This window comes from Electrophorus electricus, chromosome 25, assembly GCF_013358815.1.
Source record: "Electrophorus electricus isolate fEleEle1 chromosome 25, fEleEle1.pri, whole genome shotgun sequence".
Taxonomy (NCBI): domain Eukaryota; kingdom Metazoa; phylum Chordata; class Actinopteri; order Gymnotiformes; family Gymnotidae; genus Electrophorus; species Electrophorus electricus.
This window is the reverse complement of record NC_049559.1, coordinates 17,721-45,241: the sequence shown is the minus strand read 5'-3', so window position 1 is coordinate 45,241 and position 27,521 is coordinate 17,721. Positions and strand designations below refer to the sequence as shown.

The 27,521-nt window shown below is 41.4% G+C and overlaps 1 protein-coding gene across 2 annotated transcripts; it reads left to right on the top strand.

Moving 5' to 3' along the window:
• The first annotated feature begins 1,047 nt into the window (after positions 1-1,047).
• On the top strand, positions 1,048-15,634 carry LOC118240778 (cytochrome P450 2K1-like). Of its 2 annotated transcripts, none has more exons than XM_035522806.1 (9): positions 1,048-1,346; positions 2,897-3,059; positions 6,830-6,979; positions 10,869-11,029; positions 11,132-11,308; positions 14,023-14,164; positions 14,348-14,532; positions 14,771-14,912; positions 14,999-15,634. In XM_035522806.1, the coding sequence occupies exons 1-9, from the start codon at positions 1,140-1,142 to the stop codon at positions 15,187-15,189; spliced, it is 1,518 nt and encodes a 505-aa protein (XP_035378699.1). In that variant the 5' UTR covers positions 1,048-1,139; the 3' UTR covers positions 15,190-15,634. The 2 variants fall into 2 exon arrangements, with proteins under 2 accessions (XP_035378699.1, XP_035378700.1); XM_035522807.1 differs by lacking the exon at positions 1,048-1,346 and adding an exon at positions 1,382-2,664.
• Positions 15,635-27,521: the final 11,887 nt, after the last annotated feature.

Genomic DNA, 27,521 nt, shown 5'->3' with positions numbered 1-27,521 from the left:
CTTTTTAATTTGCCACGTTATTTTTCCTACATGAATACCTGAAATATATTTAAACATACATATACATTTTACATTTACATTTTCGTCTTTTAGCAGGTGCTCTTATCCAGAGCGACTTACAAAAGTGCTGTCACTTACTCACAGAATGTGTCCAATGCAGTTCAGAAGATTAGTGTTCAAGATACCAATGAACTGGAATGTTGCTGAAATAAAGGTATCAATGCTGATGTCCAGGAGAAGTGCAACAAGTATAAGCTCTACATCATACAATGATAAGTGCACGATCAACAATACGTACAGAGATCATTTCAATATGAAATGTGTCAATATTGAGTATTGCTGTGATAAATGTTATGGAGGTGACAGATGGAGGAAGAAGTGAGAGAAAGTTTATTTCCCATAACTATAGCATTTAAAGAGTCTTTACTCTCCATAACCATGTAACGAGGCACTTCAAGCAGGATGGGGGACGAGTTGCAGATACAAGAACACATTTATCTGCACACGTAGCATAAGGCTTAGCACGCAGGCTAAAAAAGAGTCTGTTTGCAATGGTAAGAAAATAAACAGAGAAGAACAGAGTAATAAAACAGTTCATGCAGAATCCAGATACCGAAGGCAGCTCAATGTAGACTGGCAGGCAATGTGCAGAGCCAACGGTAGGAACCTGTGAGCTTCTATAAGGGAAAAAATGGGGATGAAATGAGAAACAGGTGTGCGCATTCTAATGGGCAAGTGATTGGGACGTCGCAAGTGTGGCGTGTGCGTGGGAATGAATGGGCGTGTCCCTCCTGCTGGATGACCGGCCTACCCGACAAGAGGCTTGACAATGTCACATGCTTCCTTGATTCATTCAGTAACTAACCTGAAACTAATGTAAAATGTATTTAACTATAATAGTGAATAATGAGATTGAACCCACCATTTGGGGGATAAGGGGTTAATCATTTAATTTGCATTGTGTAATCTCTCTCCAGATTGCACAAGACATCCCTGTGGATATTGTTTCTCTCAGTATAGCTCCACCCTGAACTCTGGACACGCCTTACCAACTGTGCTAAGGATTATAACTTGTTTCTCAACCCTGCTAACATGCAGTAAACTGTTCATTCTACTTTTTCATTTGTACTGACCTTCCAATGACTCTGGTGGAAGAGCTTCTTCTGCAGCCTGTCAGCACTGGCATATTACTCGGTGCTGTGCTAATGGTGCTGCTTGTTGTTTATCTCTTCTCCTCTGACTCTGACACTGACACTGGGAAGGAACCTCCTGGGCCCAAACCATTTCCTGTCCTGGGAAATCTCTTGCAACTAGACCTCAGCAGACCCTACGTGACTCTTTGTTCAGTAAGTGTATAGACTGTTCTGCTCACTTAGTATATGTCATCGAGATAACTGTGATGTAAACATGCAGTATGAATTAACCTATGATGCACTAAAGCCTCCGTGGTCAGAGACTAAACCTTAATTGACATGTATTAGGGCGTACATCTATATAGCTTGTCATGAAATCACCATAGTCAATTTTCTTCACAGAAAATATGTAATAGAACGTATTTAAGCTAATTTAATAGCTTAATAGGAGTAAGGAGGTGGGTGAGTGTAGAAAGTTTCAGGCTGTGAATTGTTTTTTTCAGCCATAGCAATTCAACCTTTTTTTAAAACTGTAAGGTGTGTTGTGTCTGAGACTGTAAAAGATTCTGCCAGCAGTGTCGTAGTCTTGCCTGTTACAGCAACATCAAGCTACCCAAAAGCAGTATATAGTTAAAATTCACTAATCAAAGCTCTTGGCTGAAGATGTCACGTTTACGTTTGATGCTACGTTTACATGTTTTAGGCTGTCTATGAAATTAGACCAAGATATTTACATAAGCTGGATAAGCAAGTATCCCATTTCTAGTCCCATTTATATGCTCTCCAGTATAGTCTGTTTTTAAAAACAACCTGCCAACTTACAGTTGCAGTTAATAGTACTGTTGAAAATGTTCAGAGCCTTTCTTTCTGCAATACAAATGACAAAAATGACATGCAGCAATTACACCCTCAAAAGGTATCATATTGCACAAAATCTCAGAGTAAAAACTAGTGTCACTAAGTGTTTACATATTGAGGTAATAAAAGAGTGTTAACAGGCAAAAGTGGTCTAACATTGCATAAGACATATAGGGGTTAATAAAGTAAAACATAAGGGAGTATAGGGGGTCTTTGTCCTTTTAGAATGATTTGCATACAGGGCAGAGGCCTCTGCAGGCTTTTATATTTGAATGTTCAATTTTATAACTAGCTGACTGGGGATTTAAGAACAATATCACAATATTTTTTATTGACACGCCACCTGGCGGTGCGCGTCGGGAGCCGCACACGTGCAGTGGGAGGACTGACTTGTGTGTAACCACACCTGCACCTCGTTCGTCTCTGTGTATATAAACCCGTGTGCAGGGTGTTGGTTATTGTAGACATAACGTGTGGATGTAACATAGTCAATGTTCATTGTATTAGTGTTCACCGTATGTGTTTAATCATTTCTTGTTTGTGTCAATCGTGAGTGACTCTTGTGAGTGCCGTTAGTGTTTCATGTTAAATGTGAATAAATGTTCGGAGGAGTCTGTGCGTCCAGCCCCTCGTCCTACGGCACCCGGCCACCGCAAGTTACCGCACCACTCTGGTTAGCAGGGAAAATTAATGAATTAATTATTATTTAAGGACTATGTTAAATCAGTCTTGACTCATAAATTCACAAATTCAATAATGTGATTATTTCTTCTGAAACCCTAACTAAATAAATAAATATGGCAGTGTCTTTACTTAAAATAAAAAAAATTAAAAATCCATCAACCCATTGTATAGAGTACATTGTATTAACAGAAAACTTTTACCCATCCAATTTGTGTTTGCAGATGTCAAAACAATATGGATCCATATTCACTGTGTATTTTGGTCCAAAGAAAGTAGTTGTCCTGACAGGATATCAAACTGTCAAACAAGCACTGGTGAATCATGCAGAAGAATTTGGAGACAGAGACATCAATCCCATATTCTATGACTTCAACGAAGGATTTGGTAAGAGAATTACAACTTATCAGTCATCAGAAAACCTCATTCAGCCAATTCAGATTGATTCCTTAGGATGGAATGTGTGCATGAGCTGATCATGGTACTATTTAAATTTTTAAATAGGTAAATTATTTGTTTTTCATTCATTATTTATTTACTTTTTTGTTTTTATTTTTTTCAGTATAGATGGTGAATAGACTTCAGAAGGGTCCTAATAAGGAGCCTCCTGTGATTGAATATATTAGCCCAGGGTAATCTGTAGATAAACTACACCCTGTATGTTAATAGTGACTATGTGGAAATGTTCAAGTAGTGGTGTGCCGCCGTTAACTAATAATAAGGACTAACTGTTTCACATCCTGTTTAAGAGCCTTATAGGAGGGTAGAAACTGTTCATCAGCACAGAAGGAGGTAGACTTCAGGTAACGAACCAGGAAGTAACAGAGACGATGACAGCAACAGCAACACCAAATCTAAACACAACTGAACAAACCAAAATAACCGACAAACTGGAAAGCAAAACAGGGCTTAAATAACCAAGACTGATGAAGATCCAGATAAACATTTCCAGACATGGGTGAACATAATTACAGCTGGGGATACAGGCTCGGGGGTGGAACAGAACGAAACCAAAACAAGAGCATGACAAAACCGAGCCAAGTATACCAGGGACAGAAACCAAACCAAGCACGTAAATACGTCGCCGTGGGAACCGCGATGCCCGTGACAGACAGTGAGCAGGCTGTGTGCTGGGTGGCTACTGTCTAGCTGCATCATTTTGATTTTCCTCAAGCAGCAGGACTGATGGATGTCCTGTAAGGCTGGAGGTTTGTGGCCTATGATGGATTCTGCAGTCCTCACTACTCTCTGGAGGACCTTCAGTCACTTGCAGTGCAGCTTCAGTACCAGACAGTGATGCAACCTGTGGGTTTGCTCTCTGTTTTAGATCTATAAAAGGTGGTGAAAATGTCAGGGGGCAGGCCAAACCTCCTGATCCTTCATAGATAGAAGGGGTGCTGTTGGGCTGATCTCACCAGTGTGTTGGTGTGGTGGGACCAGGTGAGGTCATCTGTGAGGTGTATAACGAAAAACTTAACCGACTCTTTCCCCTTTGGATACATTGATGTATAGGCGAGAGTGACCACCCAAATGCAGATTTCTGTAGTCCATGATCATCCCCTTCATTTTGCTGACGTTGAGCTGGAGGATGTTGTTGTAGCAACACTTTGATAGAGCACTAACCTCGTCTCTGTAGGCTGACCCGTCTCCCCCTGTGATGAGGCCTAGGATGGTTGTGCTATCAGCAAACCTGAAGATGATGTTAGATGTGTGTTTGGCTACACAGTCATGTGTAAATGGGGAGTACAGGAGGGGGCTGAGCACACAACCCTGTGGAGCCCCTGTGCTCAGAATCGGTGTTGAAGAGAAGCTGTTTTCTACTTTCACCACCTGGGGTCTGCGTATCAGGTAGTTCAGTATCCAATTGTGGACCAGGTGCCTCGCGTGGGTTAACTGCCTTAAAGGATCTGACCTCCTCAGACACAAAGCTCTCCTGATGTACTGGGAGTATTGCAGCGGGGGGGTGTTTTCCTCAAACCGAGCATAATGGGCATTTAGCTTCTCTGCAAGTGAGGAGGTCAACCCCCTATCACAGTACCAACTTCCTTTGTAGTCAGTGATCATGCGAAGTCTGTTCCACATATGTCTGAGATTGGAGTCAAGGTAGTTGGCCTTCACTCTGTCTCTGTAGTCCCTTGTGGCTAGTCTGATCGTCCTTTGAACGTCATGTCTGGCCTTCCTGTGTTCTGTCAGGTCTCCAGACTTGTAGACAGTGGCTCTGGCTCTTAGTTTGGCCTGAACATCAGCATTGATCCAGAGTTTCTGATTGAAAAGGATCTGACAATGATTTTAGGGACAATGTCATCAGTACATTTACTGATGTAGCCCGAGATGGAGTCTGTGTATTCATTGATGTTAGTGCCAGCTGTGTCACAAAATATCCACCAGTCTGTGGTTTCAAAGCAGTCCTGAAGTGTGAAGATGGCCTCTGTGCTCCATTGATAGACTGATCAGAGAACTGTTTTTTCCTGTTTGAGTCTTTGTCTGTATGCAGGCAGAAGGATGGAGGTGTGATCAGATTTTCCAAAAGAAGGGCAGGGGAGGTGTTTATATCCTGAAGGAGAAGTCACCCAGAGTGATGCCTTCGTCTGGTACTGCATCGGACAGCCATGCCTCTATGAGCGCTAATAGGCAGGAGTCACACTGTCGCACTGGAACTTGATCTGAGCGATCAGTTCCTCCACTTTGTTCTCCGGTGATCGAACATTTGTGAGCAGAATCCTAGGGAGTGGAAGGTTGGGGTGCCTTCTCCTAACCTAACCCTAACCTAACCCTAACCTAAACCCCCCTAACCCTAACCTTAACCCTAACCCCCCTAACCCTAACCCCCCTAACCCTAACCTAACCCTAACCCTAACCTAACCCTAACCTTAACCCTAACCTTAACCCTAACCTAACCCTAACCTAACCCTAACCTAACCCTAACCCTACCCTAACCCTAACCTTAACCCTACCCCCCTAACCTAACCCTAACCTAACCTTAACCCTAACCCCCCTAACCCTAACCTAACCTTAACCCTAACCCCCCTAACCCTAACCTAACCCTAACCTTAACCCTAACCCTAACCTAACCCTAACCTAACCCTACCCCTACCCTACCCCTACCCTAACTTAACCTAACCCTAACTTAACCTAACCCTAACTTAACCTAACCCTAACTTAACCTAACCCTAACTTAACCTAACCCTAACTTAACCTAACCCTAACTTAACCTAACCCTAACTTAACCCTAACCTAACTTAACCTAACCCTAACTTAACCTAACCTAACCCTAACCTAACTTAACCCTAAATAAAGTCCCAGCTCGTCTGCCTCTCTTGCTCCTCTTCCTGCTCTACCAGCATGTGCAGGTTAATAAACAAAGAGGCAGAGAAACCGCAAAGGGGGAGCCGCACGTGTCTGAACATGTTTGTGTTGTAGTTCATCGTGAACGATGAACAGATGTTTAAATGATTGTCGATCATAACGAATAATAGCAGTATGTGCAAAAACACTAAGAAATAAGATGATAAAACACGAAAATCTGCAGTTTTCTTGGCGCTCTCACCAGTGCAATTATTCTGCAGTGCACCAGAACCAGATTACTATAATAACAATCATAGCAATGCAACCAAGTGAAAATTTACATGAATGATTTGTTAGGAATAAAGGTTTGTAACTAGGCTAATAAAGAAAATAGAAAGAACAAAAAGGAAAGCAACCTGTGGGAATGACCGACTGGATAATCTACTTAACAGCCAAACAACACCAACAAAGGAAACATTAATCGAACAAGATTCATGGTGAAAGAGCACGACTAAAGTGTAAGAGAAGAATTAGGGGAAACGGGGAAACTGTTGTGAAACAGCCAGACGGAAGCCAGGCCAGCACTGTTCTTCATAAAAGGCCATTTTCTGAAGAAAATTATTATCTTATGTTATTTTCCTTATTAATCGTGGTTGTTTTGGTTTTGCACTGGAATAGATCATAAGCAGTTTCCCAATGTGTGTTTCATCATGAATACCTGTTTTATGTAAATATTGTAAAAACATGCAGTTGTCTCACAGTTAAGATGAAAAAACAAATCTGCATTTTGTGTTTACATTTACATTTACGGCATTTCGCTGACATTTAGCTGTTTAACAACAAAGGTTTAATGATTTCTGTTTATGATCAAGGAATTCTGTTTTCTAATGGTGAGAACTGGAAAGAGATGAGGCGCTTTGCCCTTAGCACCCTGCGGGACCTTGGGATGGGCAAGAGAGGGAGTGAAGAGAGAATCATAGAAGAGACGTGGTATTTAAGGGAAGTGGTGGAGAACTTTAAGGGTAAGAGACATCAGTATATATTTTCTGTTTTACTCTTACCAGGAGTAACTCTTTTTTTTTTTTGTAGTTGAGCCAAAAATGTAATTATCCAGATTATCCATAATGTAATTATCCATTTATCCAAAATGTAATATATGGGAACATTTAACGTCCTGTTATTGGTTATTGTATAAATGTTAAAAATAAAAATGTGGAATGTACCTGGAATTTATCTTGTTCTAAACCAAACAGCTCTGTGACAAGAATATACATGTTGTATAGAACATGTTTAAGAATATATATGTTGACTATATCTATGTAACTGTTTTATGTTTATATATTAATATATTTATAACCCTAAATTCTTTGACGTGAACTACTTAACCCAGTAACATTCCCCTTCCTCGAGAAATGAATTAACTTTTGTATAATAATAATAACTATTATTATTATTATTATTATTACTATTATTATTTTTATAGATGGCACTATATTTGGCCACACTCCTGAGGAGCTCCTTTGTGTTTTGTTTGTTTTTCTGTATTTGTGTTGTCACGTGTGCACCGAACAAATTCGCATACAGTGCAGAAGTTTTGTTAAATATCGTGCAGTCCATGCCACAAGGCATTGCTCCTGATTTTTAATTTTTAGTTTTCTTGACATTTTAGTCAGGGAGGCAGCTGCTCTACTCAGCAGACGCAGATGTAGGTGGAAACACAGATGGGAAAAGCGCGCTGGATCGCTCATTAAACTCTGGCAGCATCTGCATGATGATCCTTTGCTCTATAGGGAACAAAATAGACTCTTTCACTGCCAGAACTCTTCTCGCTCGGCTCTGCTGTGCTTCACCCAGACCTGGCTGAGTGAGTTTATCTCAGACGGCGTGCTCCAGCTCCACGGTTTGCATATATACACACCAGACCGTTCTACAGAGCTCTCAGGGAAAACAAGAGGAGGAGGAGGAGTCTGTTTTTACATCAACAGATGTTGGGGTATGGAGGTCACGCTTAACGGAATCACGCAACCCTTACTTACTCATGTTTCATAATCTGTAAACCATTCTACTCTCCAGGGGAATTCTCCTCTGTTGTGCTGGTAGGAGTTTACGTTCCACCTCATGCATAAGTGCGAAAGGTGCTGCAAGCGCTAGCAGAGCAGCTCATGAGCGGCAAAAACAAACATCCAGACTCAGCTTTCATAATTTTGGGGGACTTCAATAGAGCCAAACTTGCACCGAACTGCCCAAATACAGCACGTGACCTGCCCCATCAGGGGGAATAACATTTTATTAAAAGGTACATATCGCTCTGTCCCCTGTGCTGCTTAGGGCCTCTCTGACCACTGTGTAGTCCATCTTCTCCCAAAGATCAAATTCACCAAACCTGTAGTCAGTACTGTGAAGAAGTTGACTAATGAGGCTAAAGACAGACTCAGAGACTGCATGGAATTAACAGATTGGGATGTGTCTGACGATGCTACAAGCAGCCTGGATGAATACATGGACAGTGTGACATCCTGTATCAGTTTTTGCGAGGACATCTATCACCAGGGCAACGATCACAAGCCCTGGTTTAATGACAAGCTGAAACAGTCGCGCCGATCCAAGGAGGAAGCATATAAAAGTGGGGATCGGTCATTGTACAGTCAATCAAGGAATTCTCTGAACAAAAGCGGCCAAAGAAAAATCAAAGTGACCAAGAAAAATGACTCAAACTGTGCAGAATTATGTCCACCAACGAGCCATCAACCATCTGGAAAAGGTTGCAGGACATCACCAGCTACAAAAGGCCACCTCCCATCAGCTGGCTAATGAACTTAACATGTTCTACTGCTGGTTTGAAAAGCCCAGTACCACACACTTATTAAACTACAATCCACACACCTCATCAACACCCAGCTACCCATTCAGCCTGACCTGAAAATCTGAGAGGAAGATGCCGACACTTCAAAAAAATAAAAAGCGAAGAAGGCACCTGGCCATGATGGATTTTTACCCTCTTGTCGTTGAACCTGTGTGGACCAGCTTGTCTTTACAAAGATCGCCAACATGTCACTGGAGCTGTGTGAAGTGCCCTACTGTTTCAAACGCTCCAGAATAATACCTATATGCAAAAAAGCTACCAAAACAAGGTTAAACGACTACAGACCTATCGCCCTGTCCTCTGTGGTCATGAAAACTGGTATTGGCTCCTCTGAAGGACATCACAACCACCATGCTGGGCCACTTACAATTTGCATACTGGGCCAACAGGTTGGTAGATACAGTGAACATGGGGCTTCATCTAATCCTTCAGCACCTTCATCACCCAAAATCTTGTCTATTTAATACTTTACTACACAGCAAACCCATCAAATGCAGTGTGCCAGCCTTGACCTGCCCGTTGATCACCAGCTTCCTCACTAGCAGAAAGCAGCTGGTGAGGTTGGGAAAGTTCACATAAAGAACCCAGAGCATCAGTATGGGTACCCCACAAGGTTTTGTACTCTCCCTACTGCTCTTCTCAGTGAACACAAACAACTGCACCTCCATGGACCCCTCAGCCAACATCCTGAAATTTGCAGATGATACCAAAGTCATCGGTCTCATACATGAAGGTGATGAGTCTGCTTACAGATGGAGGGTGGACCAGGTTGTCCTCTGGACCATCTACAACAACCTGGAGCTGAACTCAGCGAAAACAGTGGAGATGAGAATGGACTTCAGGAGAAGTCCCCTGACCCTGCCAACAGTCACCATATTTAACAGAACTGTGTCAGCAGTGCAGTCCTTCAAGTTCCCAGGTACCACAACCACCAAGGACCTGACGTGGGACAGTAACATCAGCTCCATGACCAAGAGAACCCAGCAGAGGATGTACTTCCTGTGCCAGCTGAGGAAGTTCACTCTGCCCCAGGAGCTGATGGTCCAGTTCTACACTACCATCATAGAACTGGTCATCACTACGTTCATTACATTCTGGGTCAGCTCAGTGCCCAAGCATGACATCCACAGACTGCAGCGCATTATCAGGTCTGCAGAGACCAATGGTGTTAAGCTACCCACACTGCTAGATCTGCTCACTTCCAGAATCAGTAGGTGTGTGGAGACAATCGCTGCAGACCCATCTCACCCGGGTCATCACCTGTTCCAGGATCAGTAGGCGTGTGGAGACAATCACAGCAAACCCATTACACCCCAGTCATCACCTGATCCAGGATCAGTAGGTGTGTGGAAACAATCACTACAGACCCATCACACCCCAGACATCACCTGATCCAGGATCTTCCCTCAGGCTGGTGCGTTAGTCAAACGTTCATCACGACAACCCGGTGACAGAAGCATTTTCCATATGCCATCAAACTCATGAACAGTTGAATACCTTAATGCATATAAACTCCCCATAGCACACAGAATTACACACCTAAACATATCATCCTTTATCTGCACGTTTCTGCTCTACCTTTTACCTGCAAATATATTTATTTATTTTATTCATCTTACTTTATCATTCTACTACAGCATCTCCCAAGCTCTGCACTCAACAATTTTAACATTTGTTGCACATGTAAGGTTCTAAGTATGACTGCATATGTGTGTGTGTGTGTGTGTGTGTGTGTGTGTGTGTGTGTGTGTGCGACTGTATGTGTGTGTTGTGAGTGTGGTGGAAATGTCTGTACTGTGTACAAACAACTGTTCAGAGCAACTGTAACCAAGAACAAATTCCTTCTGTGTGTGAGCATACTTGGCACTAAATCCTGATTCTGATTCAGATCATTATATAATGCCTTTCTGAAAATCCAGTGACAAAGAGAAATTTCAATGTACTACTTAGAAAGTACACTTTCCCTGTTCTGTCTCTCTCTCTCTATATATATATAAATAAATAATTTTTATTTTTATTTTTTTTTTTTTTTATTTTTTTTTTTACAGGAAAACCCTTTGATACCACACAGCCCCTGAATTATGCTGTCTCAAATATCATCTCAGCCATTGTATGTGGAAGCAGGTTTGAATACAGTGATCCTCAGTTCCAAAAGATGGTCAACCGAAGCAATGAGAATATCAGGATCACTGGTTCAGCTTCTATACAGGTACCCTGCTATGTTTTTGAATTAGCAAGAGACACAAAGATAGGATGATGTACGGATGAATGTAGGAAGCACATAACAAAATGTTAATCTGTGTGTTTGTAGCTTTACAATATGTTCCCCTGGTTTGGGCTCTGGCTAAAGGACAGGAAAACGATCATGACAAACCGTGAAAAAACTCTGAAGGATATAATGCAGATAGTGCACAGCCTCCAGGAGACCCTGAACCCTCAGGAGTGCAGAGGCATTATTGACTGTTTTCTAGCATGCAAACAAAAAATGGTATGTCCTTTTTGTATACAGAAATGCTTAATGTGTCACGTTTTATCTTGTACATAGTGCATATACAACCACTCATATTTTGGAGTATCCATATAACCTCTGTAGTGGTATGAACTCCTAATTCAGAGTTCTGCACTCATTAAATTTGTTATAGTTCTAATAAATTAATGGGGCACCATCGCATATGGAAATATTTCTATCAGTCTCAACTGAAAGTCGCAAGTTGACTAACTCGTGATCATCCATAACAGGTTAGAAATGTCACCAGTGAAGCCACAAACTTGACAGCTAATGGAACGTTGAACTAATCAGCAATCACATAGTGTATAATACATTGAAGAATAGAGGGAATAAAGAGAGAAACCAGATAAAACAAATGAGAATATTTGTTTAGAAAACAAAAGTAATCTACAGGACTAACTAGAAGATGACTCAATCGGAAGTTTAATCAATAGGCAACTTAAGTTAATTTATATAGCACTTTTCATACACTGTGGCAATTCAAAGTGCTTCAGTAGCACTATCTGGCTGCCAAATGGTGAAACAGAAAACTCTCGTTTGCATCTCAGTGGGAGATTGTGAGTTTGATCAACAATCGATAGGATGTTTAGCAATTAATCACCAATTCTAAAGGAAATAATGTATTGATTCATATAGGTAATACAATTTTTATATGTTTATATATATAACAGACAGGATAAATGAGAATAAAGGTCATAAAGGAATCCCTAATAACCGACAGCATTACCTAGAAAACTACTAGATCTGAAGTTTAATTGCTAGTACTGCAGTAGTGGAAACACTAACAAAATTAGCATGTTTTGCTTAATTAACTATACTTGCACAAGGAGTGTCGGAAGCCTGATTGTCACACTGTGTAAAGGAATTCCCTATTCCCTATGTCACAAGAATGACAACATCAAAATTGGCTTTGAAAAGGCCATTATCACCTCTTATTATGGGGCCTGGAACATTGTCCATGTGTGCGTGATGCTCTGTGTGGGACAAAACCAAGCACACAAAAATCACACAATTCACAATGCAGATAGGGGCAATATTCATGGGAGAAAGGAATGTCTTTCCCTTGCTCCAAAGCAAGTTCAGTCGTGTCAATCACCTGTTTCAAGCTTGGTATACACCTCTTTAACTGGTGTTTAAACATTGATAATAGCAGTATTTCTACACATTGCATTTACAATTGGCAGTGTCCTTGATTGACACTCTTAATTCAGTAGAAAGGTAAATGTAACGCTGTTCAGATTGCAGAAAATAACATTAAAAATAACACAAATGTACGATGACTGTGAAGACCCATTGTGCTGCAAATGAAACGTGATGCAAATTCAAAAAACACATGCAACTTCAGAAACCCTGCAAATAACAGCTACAACACAACGGACATGTTTCCGAGGACATGCAGAGGGGATGGACTCCTATGAGACCAGTGGTGACCGAGTAGCTAATGAAAAATATTTATATTTGTGATTACCATGGTTATATCGTTTGTTATGGATTATGTTGATACAGAATGAACTGATCTATTCATGCTCAGCAGTTTTGCATATTTAATTCTGCTAGGTTTTAATGCAGCTTTAAAAAGTGCTGATTTAAAAAGAAATCCCATTTAACACGACTACATTTCTGGCTTAATACGTAGTTAGTTAGCTAGCTAGCTACCTTCAGAGTGTGTTACTAATTTACAGGATACACTATGTTTTTGTTTAGGTTTGATAGTTTAACTGGTCTGCTACAGTGACCATCTGGTCAATTGTCTTATTCTTACGAGTTAATCTCAAATGTGTTGTTTTTACATACATACAAAATATGGTTTGAAATCAATGAGGCTCTAAATGTAGGTATATGGACAGAAACTTGGATGTATTAGACAGAATCTCTTTAGGTTGAACTGGAGTGTAAAATAATAACACACTCTGAATGCATCTAGCTAGTTATTAACTGGCAGGATCAGGTTTATATTTGTGTTAGTTGGGATTTTGTTTTATCAGTGTTCTTTAAGGCTGCATTCTTTACAACCAAATGTGCAAGAATGCAAAGCACAAATAGGCCAATTGTTCATTCTGTACCACCAGTGACAAAACCTTGGAAATTACATATATAAATTACTTTTCACTGGCTGTTTGGTTGAATATCCCCTTTTTGTGTCCCCCTGAAACAACACTTTCATTGTGTTGTGACTAGATTTCTAGCATTTCTGAAGTAGCATGTGTTTTTTGAATTTGCACTGCATTTCTGAAATGTAGCATGTGTTGTCATTTTGAATAAAATGTGTTTGGAATTTGTATAACATTCATGAATTTGCATCATGTTTCTGAAATGTAGCGCATGTGTTTTGATGAATGTGTTTAGTGTAGTTGCAGCATGTTGGGTCTTCCTGGCCACCATACAAATGAACATTGGCTTAAGTTGGCAAGCATAAATGGAACTCTATGATTTTAAGCTTCTTTATAGGTTTTAGCACAGCAAAACTGGTTCCTTAAAAATATAAATAAAATGGGACTTATTAAGAAAACCTTTTCATGCTTGTTGAAATGGTTCACTGTTAGGTCAGCTGATTAGTCTTGGTATGGAAAAAGTTGTTTTGATGGTTTTCAAACATCTCTCTGTATGGTACCTGGTATTACTCAGTTGTACTCTGATGGAAGAAAGTGGTCTCTTATGTTGGCTGACTAATTGATCTTCTGATTGTTGGTCAGGAGGCTGGAGAAAAGAACTCATTGTTCCATGAACAGAATCTCCTTCACATAATTTCCAACCTGTTTGCTGCTGGTACTGAGACAACTAGCACAACGCTCCGCTGGGGCATTCTGCTAATGGCCAAGTACCCCCACATACAAGGTAAGAATTCCAACTGCAATATGAATATCCAGCGTCCAAGACATTTCTCCAATGAGGAAGACAAAGAGGTGCTTGAGGGTTTACCATGGTTGCTTCTTGTATTTGTTTATATTGTAATATTGAAAGAGTTGATTGCTATTGTCTTTTTAAAAAGACAAGACAATATCTTCTGTTGTGCTCCAGATCAGGTGCAACAGGAGATTGACAGAGTGGTTGGAGGCCGCCAGCCAGTGCTGGATGACCGCAAGAACCTGCCTTACACAGATGCAGTCATCCATGAGACACAGAGACTGGCAGACATAGTACCCATGAATCTCCCTCACACCACTACCTGTGATGTTAACTTCCAAGGCTTCTTCATCAAGAAGGTCAGGCTGTTAGATTAACTGAGAAGAGTCTAAAAGCAATACAACAAAAGCATGCATAGAATAAAATTTATTAAATGTACGTAGCAGACTGAGAGCTGAAACTGACTGGTTTATAAATATTTTATAGTTTATAAAGACATGACAAAATGGCTATGTAAATAAAAATTTTGCACTGTTGTCATACCAGAGAAAGCTGTCACTAGCCTCCTGCTTAAGGTAAAACTGTGATTCTTTGCAGGGAACCTGTGTATTTCCTCTTTTGACATCCGTGTTGAAGGATGAGAATGAGTGGGAGAGCCCTTACACTTTTAATCCAGGACACTTCCTCGATGAGCAGGGACACTTCATTAAGAGAGATGCCTTTATGCCCTTCTCTGGAGGTGCACTGAAATCATTTTCTGTCATCGATCTGGTGCTCCAGATTTCATGTTGTGCTTTAAATGTTTGTCTGTGTGTCTCTGTTAAGGGCGTAGGGTGTGTCTGGGAGAGAGTCTGGCCAGGATGGAGCTGTTCCTCTTCTTCACCACTCTTCTGCAGCACTTTCGCTTCACTCCTCCACCCGGCGTGTCTGAGGAACAGTTGGACCTCACACCAGCTGTGGGCTTCACATTGAGCCCCTCTCCCCATAAGCTCAGCGCAGTGAACCGCTTCGCATAATGCATTCACTTTCAACATGTAAGGGTAGTATTAACATTCAAGGTTGGAATAATATTGGCAAAATACTATTTAAAAATTCACAGGCACTGGTGCAACCTGGATTTCAAAGTTCATCACACGTGACCAACACATTCACATGTAACTCAATTATCTGGCTCAACAACTGGCACCTAAAATGAAACCCTCATCATTCATATTGCTGAGTAACATTCTATTTTATAATAAATGTATGATTTCTTATATGTGGATGAACCCTAAACATTTACAGTAAATATTAACAGTGCTTTTAGTTTTTCATGCCAAGTCAAGTTCATAGTCATCCCGCAATATAATTCATATATACATTATTACAAATGTTTCATTTGACAGTAGTGACACATGAACAACATGGGAAGTCTATGGCAAAACAGGCAAATTTCAAATAAAGTCTAATATTTCTACTGCACAAGGTATGATGCATTTCACTGTAAACACTCTCATCATCAGGAAACATTTGATAGAAAATATTGCATCTTGTCCTCCCTAAGACGATCAAGTTTTTTGATAGTGGATTGAAATAGTAGCAATGTATGTTTTAAATTTGTCAAAATACCTTTAACCAGGGCACCATCCTAAATGTAGGGAAATGTGTTAATTATAATTGAAGTGTAATTGCTTAAAAAAGCTTTATATTAATTCAGTCTCACTCAGGTTATAGTTATGATTAGTCAGAGTCCTAATCACGTATACAGGGATTATAAAAATGAAAGTGAATCATGCATTATATGGTAAATTAAATGTTAATAAACATTTATAGTAAATAAACAGGGCTTGAGTATATGGAACCAACTAAAATGAAGCTATAGGTATAGTAATTGTTGTAGAAAAACCACAAATAACATTTGCATTTTGTAGATGCTTATATCCAAAGTGACTTACAATTATGACTGAGTACAACTTGAGCAATTGCGGGTTAAGGGTCTTGCTCAGGGGCCCAACAGTGGCAACTTGGCAGCGGGGGCGCTTGAACCCACAATCTACCAATTACAATTCAAGTATCTTAATCCCTGAGCTACCACAAAACTAGAAAGTGAAAAAAAATTATTAACAACTAAATAGAGCCAAAAGGGAACTGCCATGGATTTTGGAACACTAAACTGGGACTCCTGAAAGGGAAGTGGGTCCTAAGTAAATAATCATTGAACCAGACTGGATTTGCCTAAATGTCATTCTGTGGTCAGGTAGTTAGTATGATAACACACAGCGAACTGGCATCAAAGTAGACCATGCTGACCCTGTTACCTGTTTGTTGATTTGAGTTCGGGATCAGGTCACAGTGCACCCTTGAACTGGATAATTTTAGGAGCTCTGTGAGAGCTCACTCACTCATAATCCCAAGATTTTCAATAGCACTGCAACGACACATTGTATATGTTGTTGGGGTTAGGTTTTGAGAATGTAAAATGACTTCCCCGCCGCTGTCCATCAGATGGCATGGTTGAATAGCAAGGTCAAAGGCACTTGTTAAGCATTGCCACTGGTTTTGGGGTTTCTCATTTTGGACTCAACCAGAATCGATTTTATGTTAGGGTATCTCGAGACAGAATTTAAAGGCTGGGGTGGCTCATCATATGATTTCAGGGCGGCTTTTAGGTTTGCAGAAGGAGTAGGTGCACCACCAGGTTTTGCGGGACACCACCCATGCCTGTCTGGGCACTTTCTGCTCACCTACCCATCCTCCCTACTCTCATTTGACAAGCTAGAAGGTGGAGCAGGTGTGGGGTTGTTTGTAAGTAAAGGAATGTAGATGGGATGTTAAAGTGATGCATTTTCTGATGTTAGGGAACTGTCTTTGGTTGGGGTCAGGGGTCAGGTCTTAGGTTTAGGGTCTAGAGATGGAACAGGTTATCTATTTAAGGGCTTTAGAGCGATGTATTATGGGGAGACGAGAGACGTGTACTGCCCTGTAGGGGCCTTTTACTTTACTCTCCCATTCTTAGTGATTAAGGGTGCGTGTCTCTCTCCATACACCTGTGGTTGGCTTAATGGGAGGTAGAGAGTTGTGTTTTAGGTGGTCACAGTGCTTTAGATTCTGAACAAAGAATGACATTATTTTAATATGTTGGCAAATAAAATGTTTCGCTCTATGATATTTGTTTATTACCTGTTGTAATGTTTTAGACCAGTTCTCTCTCCATCATGTCCATCAGTCCCTTTACTCAGTGCCATTGTACACTGCCTTAGTTCACATTTCTCTCTATGACAAATGACTGCAGCATTCCCTCCATTTTCTGTTGGCTGTGTGATGCAATGAGTGCTGATTTGATGAAAAGATATTTGCAGAACACTGTCTCAGTAACGTGACATCCATCCTGATGAACAGTGTGGAATTTTTAAGTGTGGGGCACAACAAAAACAACCATCTAATAAACCATATATAATGACCTAAATAACTGCTGCAGTTAGGATTAGTAAGCACAACATCCAAACTGTCATCTGAAGTCCAGGTGTACCATGCTCTGTGTGGTGGCCTTGACAGTATGTGTAATTGAACAGTAGCATTAGGTGCACTAAGCCTAGTGTGTTAGTTTGGCCTCCTGTTTCTCATATGACATTGGAGTGTGAGGTTGGCTGACTGACGTTCTCCGACATGTCACTTCAAGTTCAAGTTTGGTTTATTTGTCACATACATAGTCATACACAGTACAACACGCAGTGAAATGGTGGAGAGTGCTCTGTCCAAACTGAGGAAGAGAACCAGGGGTGCATAGAGAAAAAAATATATATACAGATAAATATATATATTCTATGTATGTACAAAAATATATTAACAATGTATGTACAATGTATGTATATTATGATTATATACACAATCAATCCAAACTTTCACTTTCACTGCACATCTGCCAGCAATAGGTGTTGCACCGGCCCACATAAAAACCCATCCAGAGGAGTAGGTGCCATGCACAAAGTCAAACACACATACACACACATACAGTCTAAAGTTTAAATGATGTAGCAATTTTGTGCAAGTGCCTCTATGACAAACGACCGCAGCATGTAGTGCCTGAACATCCCTCTCCTTTTTCTGCATGATGCAATGAGTGCTGATGTTTATGAAAGCATTTGCAGCACACTGTCTCTGTAAAGTACTTGAATGTACATAACAGATATGTGCACATGGCTATGCGGCTCCACTGCTACAGTGCTGGCTCATCTGCCTTGCACTGTCCACACCTGCAGCAGAGCTCCCGAGCACAGATAGATGAGGGCCAGGGTTACAGACAGCCCCGCAGGCCCGACAGGGACTCATCACTGGGATCAAACTCAGGTCACTCGCCTTCTCTGTCCACACCTCCAGTGATCAGCCAGGTTTTGCTCAACACTTAGCACACACAGCACCCAAGCTTAGTAAGAGGACATGTTTGACTGTGAAGGACAACACCTTCTTAACCAGCCCGTAATGTAGCATCAACAAAACTATACATCTAAGGGAAGAGAATAAAAGAAAAGAAAAAGAAAAAAAACAAAGGTCATATACTGCAAACTTGTAATAGCAAATAGCAAATAGTATTACATATACGCATTAGTTGGGGAAAACGGTACAGACTTTGGTAAACGTAGCTTTAAAATCGTCATGTAGCTTATGGCAGACATAAATACAGCATTCACGGATATGCAAACCATTCATGAAAATATTCAACCATGTTCCTGCATTGAACTATGGAGAACATGATCTGACACTGGAAAACACAGGCATCAATCCGCAAATCAGTTCTGCTTTATATAAAATAGGATAAAGCATGCGTTTCCGTTGGACTTCAATTACATTTCCAAGAAGTCATCGCTACAGAAATTTGTGCTCAAGTACGCGCGCTTAATCGAAAATGTGGCGAACGAAGAGCCTTTCTAAAGAACATACATAAAGCCCAAGAGAGAAATATTTTATTTACATTTTCATTTCAAAGTTGGAGCTTGATTCACACTCCACACCCACTACGGTTGCAGGGAAGACCCATCGCACTTCAAATACATAAAGCACATTCATCAAAATGACAACACAACCCAGTGCAACTTCAGAAACGCTTCAAATCCATTCACAACACAACAGAAGTGCTGTTTCCGGAGGACACGCAGCGAGGTGGACTTCAATGAGACTAGCGTGAAGCAGCAACAACAAAGTGAAAAGTGAGTTTTTAGGTTACCATGGTTTTATCATGGCTGGCTATTCGTGCTATACATTCTTGCGTATTTATTTATGCTAGGCTGTACATATTGCATCCTTAAAAATGCTGATAAAACTCCCATTTAACACAGTTCAGGTTCTGTCTAAATACCTGGCTACTATTTTACAGAATAGTATTCAACCTAATGAGATGCTGCATAATACAACTCTGGTTTCTGGATAAATACCTACAGTTAGAGTGTTTTCTATGCATGTATCTATAAGCATCACACTTCAGATAAGATAAGAACAAGATAGTTGACCAGCATGGTCAATGACCAAACTGGTCGCCCAGTATAATCAGACTGAGATTTGACCAGTATGACCCTGGTGCTCGATCATACTGGTTGAATAGCTTGGTCAAGTTGTTTATGCTGCTGCACCTGCTGTCCAGTTGGAAATTGTAGCTAAAACATCAAACTTGAAACAAAACATAGCCTTTGCTAGTCTACCAGTTTAATCAGATGGTTTAACAGCATAAAGTACATCTATTGCCTGGATGTCCAGCTTTTCGACTATTTTGACCATCATTGACCAGATTAGATCATCTGATACCAGCAAATTAGCTGGATTTTGTAGCTATGGCTGTAGCATGCCTGTTACTGAGGTCCACAGTTTACCATCGATATATACAGATCTATTCTAACAGTGCAAAAAAAATAATAGAAAAGTAATAAAATAATTTAGGTATTTAAAGAAAACAGAATTCATGAAGGAGAATGTCCCTACAATTTGCATATCCTAAAGGCATCACCTGTTCATTGCAGCATGTTTGGTCAGCGTACTTTCATATAAAAAATATTACATACACTTACAGAGCATTATATTTCCATTTTCTTCTGTTTTCAGATCACAATGTTTTATCCTTTCTGTTCCTTTCTGTTTGCAGCTCTTGTGGGTGTAATGTAGTTTTTAGAAGAGGCTAAATCTGCACTGTCTATATCTACAGATGAAGACTGTGGACTATCTCATGGCACAGGTGAAATATTAGTAAGTTAATACATCTCCTATTGTCAAAGGTACTGTTTTGTGCAGCATAACTGAGTGATCTAGTAACCAACCTCTCAAAGGTCATGTTCTGTGCAGGCTACTTTAGTGTATAAAACCACTGATGTAATTAAACCAGTATACTACTTACTCTACTTGCTCAAAGAGTAAATCTAACAGTATGTGTGTGTTGCTATAAGTGGCTATAGACATACGTTTGTTTTGGCTGTGTTCAACATAAGGACGCGAGAACCTTTTTCAATTTTTCAGTTTTATATACATGCATACAAAATGTGATTTGAAATAAATACTCTAACTCTAGGTATTTAGCTAGAAACCATAGTTGATTATACAGGTTGAATGGGATTGTAAAATAGTAGCTAGTGTGACCTCTGTGTTCTGTCCCACTCAATGATGCACATCAGGTTGTGGATGAAAGGGGTTTCCTTTTATTTTCCACACTATAACAAGTTCAGCAACCACATTTAATTTCACTGCGGGGTCAGCAAACAAGCTCACAGCAGGTATGTCTCACTCTGCCATTCACCTGCCAGTAAATGTTACAACTTCTTCCATAACAACATTATAATAAAATATATAAATAAAAGGAAGCTGTGGTCATGTAGTGTAGTCATTTGATTATAACTAATAATCTCATAATAAACTTATCTACATATTCTTATACATTTACATAGTAACATTCACTCATATACTCAAAATAAATTGACCCACCTGCAAAAGCTCAGCAATCACATTTAATTTCACGGAGTGGTCAGCTAGCCAGCCTATACAAAACAGGCTATTGTTAGAAATAACACATACTGTAACAGAAGTCCTGTCTATTTGTGACTTTGCTTTGCCTGTCGTTTGTGGACCTGCTCAGGATCATCTCTGACTAGCGTCCAAGAGTAATCAGCCTACAAAGTAGTGGACCACTTCCTTTGGTATCTTTTCTTAAATGCTGAAATGTCCTGGTGATAGCGTTCGCCGTGCTCGTTGCTTACCATGCTGCAGTTTTCAGGAAAAAATTCCAAATGGGAATGAAGGAAATGGATCTTTAAGGACATTTCAGTCCAAGTTTGTGATACATTGACAACATGTCTTTAACCAATTCCTTGTAGTTTCCAGCCCTGACAATGATATATATGCGTTTAGGACATTGAAATCATTAAGAATTGCACCTTATTAACTCAAAAGCATTTTTGCTGTTGTCCAGTGATAGTGTTACATATACGCTGATTATTAGTGTTACATATACGCTGATTATTAGTGTTACATATACGCTGATTATTAGTGTTACTGTCATGACACCAGATCCCATGCTGACTACAGTAGCCAGCAGTCTGTTCATCACCCAGTCAACGACAAGACCAATCAAAGACATTTAATCAGATCTGTTTCTCCAGAACAGTTTTCTCTTAAAACGCTGACTAGTGTGTGTGTGTGTGTGTGTGTGTGTGTGTGTGTGTGTGAGTGAGATGCTGACTGTGTTGTGTGTGTTGTGTGTGTGTGAGACGCTGATTGTAATCTGTGCGTGTGTCACATCCTGAACGTATTGTATGTGTGAGATGCTGACTATATTGTGTGTGTGTGTGAGACACTGACTGTAGTTTCTGTGTGTGAGTGAGATGCTAACTGTAGTGTGTGTGTGTAAGTGAGAGGCTGACTGTAGTGTGTGTGTGTGAGAGAGACGCTGTCTGTAATGTGTGTGAATGAGATACTGACTAGTGTGTGTGTGTGTGTGTGTGTGTGTGAGTGAGATGCTGACTGTATTGTGTGTGTGTGTGTGTCTGAGATGCTGACTGTGTTGTGTATGTGTGTGTGTGTGTGTGTGTGTGTGTGTGTGAGACGCTGACGATAGTGTGCGTGTGTGTGTGTGGGACGCTGACTGCAGTGTGTGTGAGACGCTGACTGTAGTGTATGTGTGAGTGTGTGTGTGTGTGTGACGCTAGTGTGTGTGTAAGATGCTAAATGTAGTGTGTGTGTGTGAGTGAGATGCTAGTGTGTGTGTAAGACGCTGATTGTAGTGTGTGTGTGTGTGTGTATGAGACGCTGACTGTAGTGTGTGTATGTGTGATTGAGATGCTGACTATAGTTTGTGTGTGTGTGTGTTTGTGTGAGACACTGACTGTAGTGTGTGTGTGTGTGTGTGAGATGCTGAATGTAGTGTTTTTGTGTGTGTGTGAGACGCTGATTGTTGTCTGTGCGTGTGTCACATCTTGAACGTATTGTATGTGTGAGACACTGACTATATTGTGTGTGTGTGTGTGTGTGTGTGTGTGTGAGACGCTGACTGTAGTTTGTGTGTGTGTGTGTGAGATGCTGACTGTAGAGAGTGTGTGTGTGAGATGCTGACTGTAGTTTGTGTGTGTGGGTGAGACGCTGACTGTAGTGTGTGAGTGGGAGGCTGACTGTAGTATGTGTGTGTGAGATGCTGACTGTAGTGTTTGTGTGTCAGACGCTGACTGTAGTGTGTGTGTGATACTCTGACTGTAGTGTTTGTTTGTGTGTGTGTGTGTGTGAGACGCTGACTGTAGTATGTGTGTGTGGGATGCTGACTGTAGTGTGTGTGTGTTTGCGTGAGATAATGAATGTAGTGTGTGTGTGTGTGTGTGTGTGTGTGTGTGTGTGTGTGTGTGTGTGAATGAGACGCTGACTGTAGTGTGTGTGTGTGTGAGATGCTGATTGTAGTGTGTGTGTGAATGAGATGCTGACTGTAGTCTGTGTTTGTGAGTGTGTGAGACACTAGTGTGTGTGTAAGACGCTGACTGTAGTGTGTGTGTGAGTGAGACGCTAGTGTGTAAGACGCTGATTGTAGTGTGTGTGTGTGTGTTTGTGTGTGAGACGCTGACTGTAGTTTGTGTGTGTGTGTTTGTGTGAGACGCTGACTATATTTTGTGTGTGTGTGTAAGATACTGACTGTGTTGTGTGTGTGTGTGTGTGTGTGTGAGATGCTGACTGTATTGTGTGTGTGTGGGGTGCTGACTGTAGTGTGTGTGAGACGCTGACTGTAGTGTGTGTGTGTGTGTGAGATGCTGACTGTAGTGTGTGTGTGTGCGTGAGATAATGAATGTAGTGTGTGTGTGTGAATGAGATGCTGACTGTAGTGTGTGTGTGAGAGGCTGACTGTAGTCTGTGTGTGTGTGTCACGCTGAATGTCTTGTATATGTGAGACGCTGACTGTAATGTGTGTGTTTGAGACGCTGAGTGTAATATGTGTGTGTGTGTGAGAAACTGACTGTAGTGTGTGTGTGTGTGTGTGAGATGCTGAAGGTAGTGTGTGTGTGTGAGATGCTGACTGTAGAGAGTCTGTGTGTGTGAGATGATGACTGTAGTGTTTTTTTGTGTGTGTGAGATGCTGACTGTAGTGTGTGAGTGGGACGCTAACTGTAGTGTGTGTGTGTGTGTGTGTGTGTGTGTGAGAGACGCTGACTGTAGTGTGTGTATGCATGAGACACTGAGTGTAATATGTGTGTGTTTGTGTGAGACGCTGAACGTCCTGTATGTCTGAGACGCTGTCTATATTGTGTGAGTATGTGTGTGAGACGCTGACTGTAGTGTGTGTGTGAGATAATGAATGTAGTGTTTTTGTGTGTGTGTGTGAGACGCTGACTGTAGAGTTTGAGTGGGACGCTGACTGCAATGTGTGAGTGGGACGCTGACTGTAGTGTGTATGTGTGTGTGTGTGAGACGCTGACTGTAGTGTGTGTGTGTGTGTGTGTGTGAGATGCTGAATGTCTTGTATAAGTGAGACGCTGACTGTAGTGTGTGTGTGTGTAAGATGCTGACTATAGTATGTGAGTGTGTGTTTGAGACGCTGAATGTAGTGTGTGTGAGATGCTGAATATATTGTGTGTGTGTGTGAGAGACGCTGACTGTAGTGTGTGTGTGTGTGAGATACTGAATTTAGTGTTTGTGTGAGACGCTGACTGTAGTGTGTGTGTGTGAATGAGATGTTGCATGTAGTGTGTGTGTGTGAGTGAGACACTGACTGTAATGACTGTAGTTTGTGTGTGTGTGAGATGCTGACTGTAGTGTGTGTGTATGTGTGATTGAGACGCTGACTATAGTTTGTGTGTGTTTGTTTGAGACACTGACTGTAGTGTGTGTGAGATGCTGAATGTATTGTTTTTGTGTGTGTGAGACGCTGACTGTAGTTTGTGTGTGCGTGAGACGCTGACTATATAGTGTGTGTGTGTGTGTGTGTGTGTGAGAGACGCTGACTGTAGTGTGTGTGTGTGTGTCAGACGCTGACTGTAGTGACTGTATTTTGTGTGTGTGTGAGACGCTGACTGTAGTGTGTGTGTGTGTGTTTGTTTGAGACACTGACTGTAGTGTGTGTGAGATGCTGAATGTATTGTTTTTGTGTGTGTGTGAGGCGCTGACTGTCGTCTGTGCGTGTGTAAGATGCTGAACGTCTTGTATGTGTGAGACGCTGACTATATTGTGTGTGTGAGTGAGATGCTGACTGTAGTGTGTGTGTGAGAGGCTGACTGTAGTCTGTGTGTGTGTGTGTCACGCTGAATGTCTTGTATATGTGAGACGCTGACTGTAATGTGTGTGTTTGAGACGCTGAGTGTAATATGTGTGTGTGAGAAACTGACTGTAGTGTGTGTGTGAGTGAGATGCTGACTAGTGTGTGTGTGTGTGTGTGTGTGAGAGAGACGCTGACTGTAGTGTGTGTGAATGAGATACTGACTATTGTGTGTGTGTGAGTGAGACGCTGACTGTAGTGTGTGTGTGTGTGTGTGTGTGTGTGTGTGTGAGACGCTGACTGTAGTGTATGTGAATGAGATACGGACTGTAGTGTGTGTGTGTGAGTGAGATGCTGAATGTAGTGAGTCTGTGTGTGTGTGAGATGCTGACTGTAGTTTGTCTGTGTGTGAGATACTGACTGTAGTCTGTGTGTGTGTGAGATGCTAAACGTCTTGTATGTGTGAGATGCTGACTATATTGTCAGTTTGTGTGTGAGACGCTGACTGTAGTTTGTGTGTGTGTGAGACACTGGCTGTAGTGTGTGTGTGAGATGCTGGCTGTAGTGTGTGTGAGATGCTGAATGTAGTGTGTGTGTGTGTGTGAGATGCTGACTGTAGTGTGTGTGTGCGTGAGATAATGAATGTAGTGTATGTGTGTGTGTGAATGAGATGCTGACTGTAGTGTGTGTGTGAGAGGCTGACTGTAGTCTGTGTGTGTGTGTGTCACGCTGAATGTCTTGTATATGTGAGACGCTGACTGTAATGTGTGTGTTTGAGACGCTGAGTGTAATATGTGTGTGTGTGTGAGAAACTGACTGTAGTGTGTGTGTGTGTGTGTGAGATGCTGAAGGTAGTGTGTGTGTGTGAGATGCTGACTGTAGAGAGTCTGTGTGTGTGAGATGATGACTGTAGTGTTTTTTTGTGTGTGTGAGATGCTGACTGTAGTGTGTGAGTGGGACGCTAACTGTAGTGTGTGTGTGTGTGTGTGTGTGTGTGTGTGTGTGAGAGACGCTGACTGTAGTGTGTGTATGCATGAGACACTGAGTGTAATATGTGTGTGTTTGTGTGAGACGCTGAACGTCCTGTATGTCTGAGACGCTGTCTATATTGTGTGAGTATGTGTGTGAGACGCTGACTGTAGTGTGTGTGTGAGATAATGAATGTAGTGTTTTTGTGTGTGTGTGTGAGACGCTGACTGTAGAGTTTGAGTGGGACGCTGACTGCAATGTGTGAGTGGGACGCTGACTGTAGTGTGTATGTGTGTGTGTGTGAGACGCTGACTGTAGTGTGTGTGTGTGTGTGTGTGTGAGATGCTGAATGTCTTGTATAAGTGAGACGCTGACTGTAGTGTGTGTGTGTGTAAGATGCTGACTATAGTATGTGAGTGTGTGTTTGAGACGCTGAATGTAGTGTGTGTGAGATGCTGAATATATTGTGTGTGTGTGTGAGAGACGCTGACTGTAGTGTGTGTGTGTGTGAGATACTGAATTTAGTGTTTGTGTGAGACGCTGACTGTAGTGTGTGTGTGTGAATGAGATGCTGACTGTAATGACTGTAGTTTGTGTGTGTGTGAGATGCTGACTGTAGTGTGTGTGTATGTGTGATTGAGACGCTGACTATAGTTTGTGTGTGTTTGTTTGAGACACTGACTGTAGTGTGTGTGAGATGCTGAATGTATTGTTTTTGTGTGTGTGAGACGCTGACTGTAGTTTGTGTGTGCGTGAGACGCTGACTATATAGTGTGTGTGTGTGTGTGTGTGTGAGAGACGCTGACTGTAGTGTGTGTGTGTGTGTGTCAGACGCTGACTGTAGTGACTGTTTTTTGTGTGTGTGTGAGACGCTGACTTTAGTGTGTGTGTGTGTGTGTTTGTTTGAGACACTGACTGTAGTGTGTGTGAGATGCTGAATGTATTGTTTTTGTGTGTGTGTGAGGCGCTGACTGTCGTCTGTGCGTGTGTAAGATGCTGAACGTCTTGTATGTGTGAGACGCTGACTATATTGTGTGTGTGAGTGAGATGCTGACTGTAGTGTGTGTGTGAGAGGCTGACTGTAGTCTGTGTGTGTGTGTGTCACGCTGAATGTCTTGTATATGTGAGACGCTGACTGTAATGTGTGTGTTTGAGACGCTGAGTGTAATATGTGTGTGTGAGAAACTGACTGTAGTGTGTGTGTGAGTGAGATGCTGACTAGTGTGTGTGTGTGTGTGTGTGTGAGAGACGCTGACTGTAGTGTGTGTGAATGAGATACTGACTATTGTGTGTGTGTGAGTGAGACGCTGACTGTAGTGAGTCTGTGTGTGTGTGAGATGCTGACTGTAGTTTGTCTGTGTGTGAGATACTGACTGTAGTCTGTGTGTGTGTGAGATGCTAAACGTCTTGTATGTGTGAGATGCTGACTATATTGTCAGTTTGTGTGTGAGACGCTGACTGTAGTTTGTGTGTGTGTGAGACACTGGCTGTAGTGTGTGTGTGAGATGCTGGCTGTAGTGTGTGTGAGATGCTGAATGTAGTGTGTGTGTGTGTGTGTGTGTGTGTGTGTGTGTGTGAGACGCTGACTGTAGTGTATGTGAATGAGATACGGACTGTAGTGTGTGTGTGTGAGTGAGATGCTGAATGTAGTGAGTCTGTGTGTGTGTGAGATGCTGACTGTAGTTTGTCTGTGTGTGA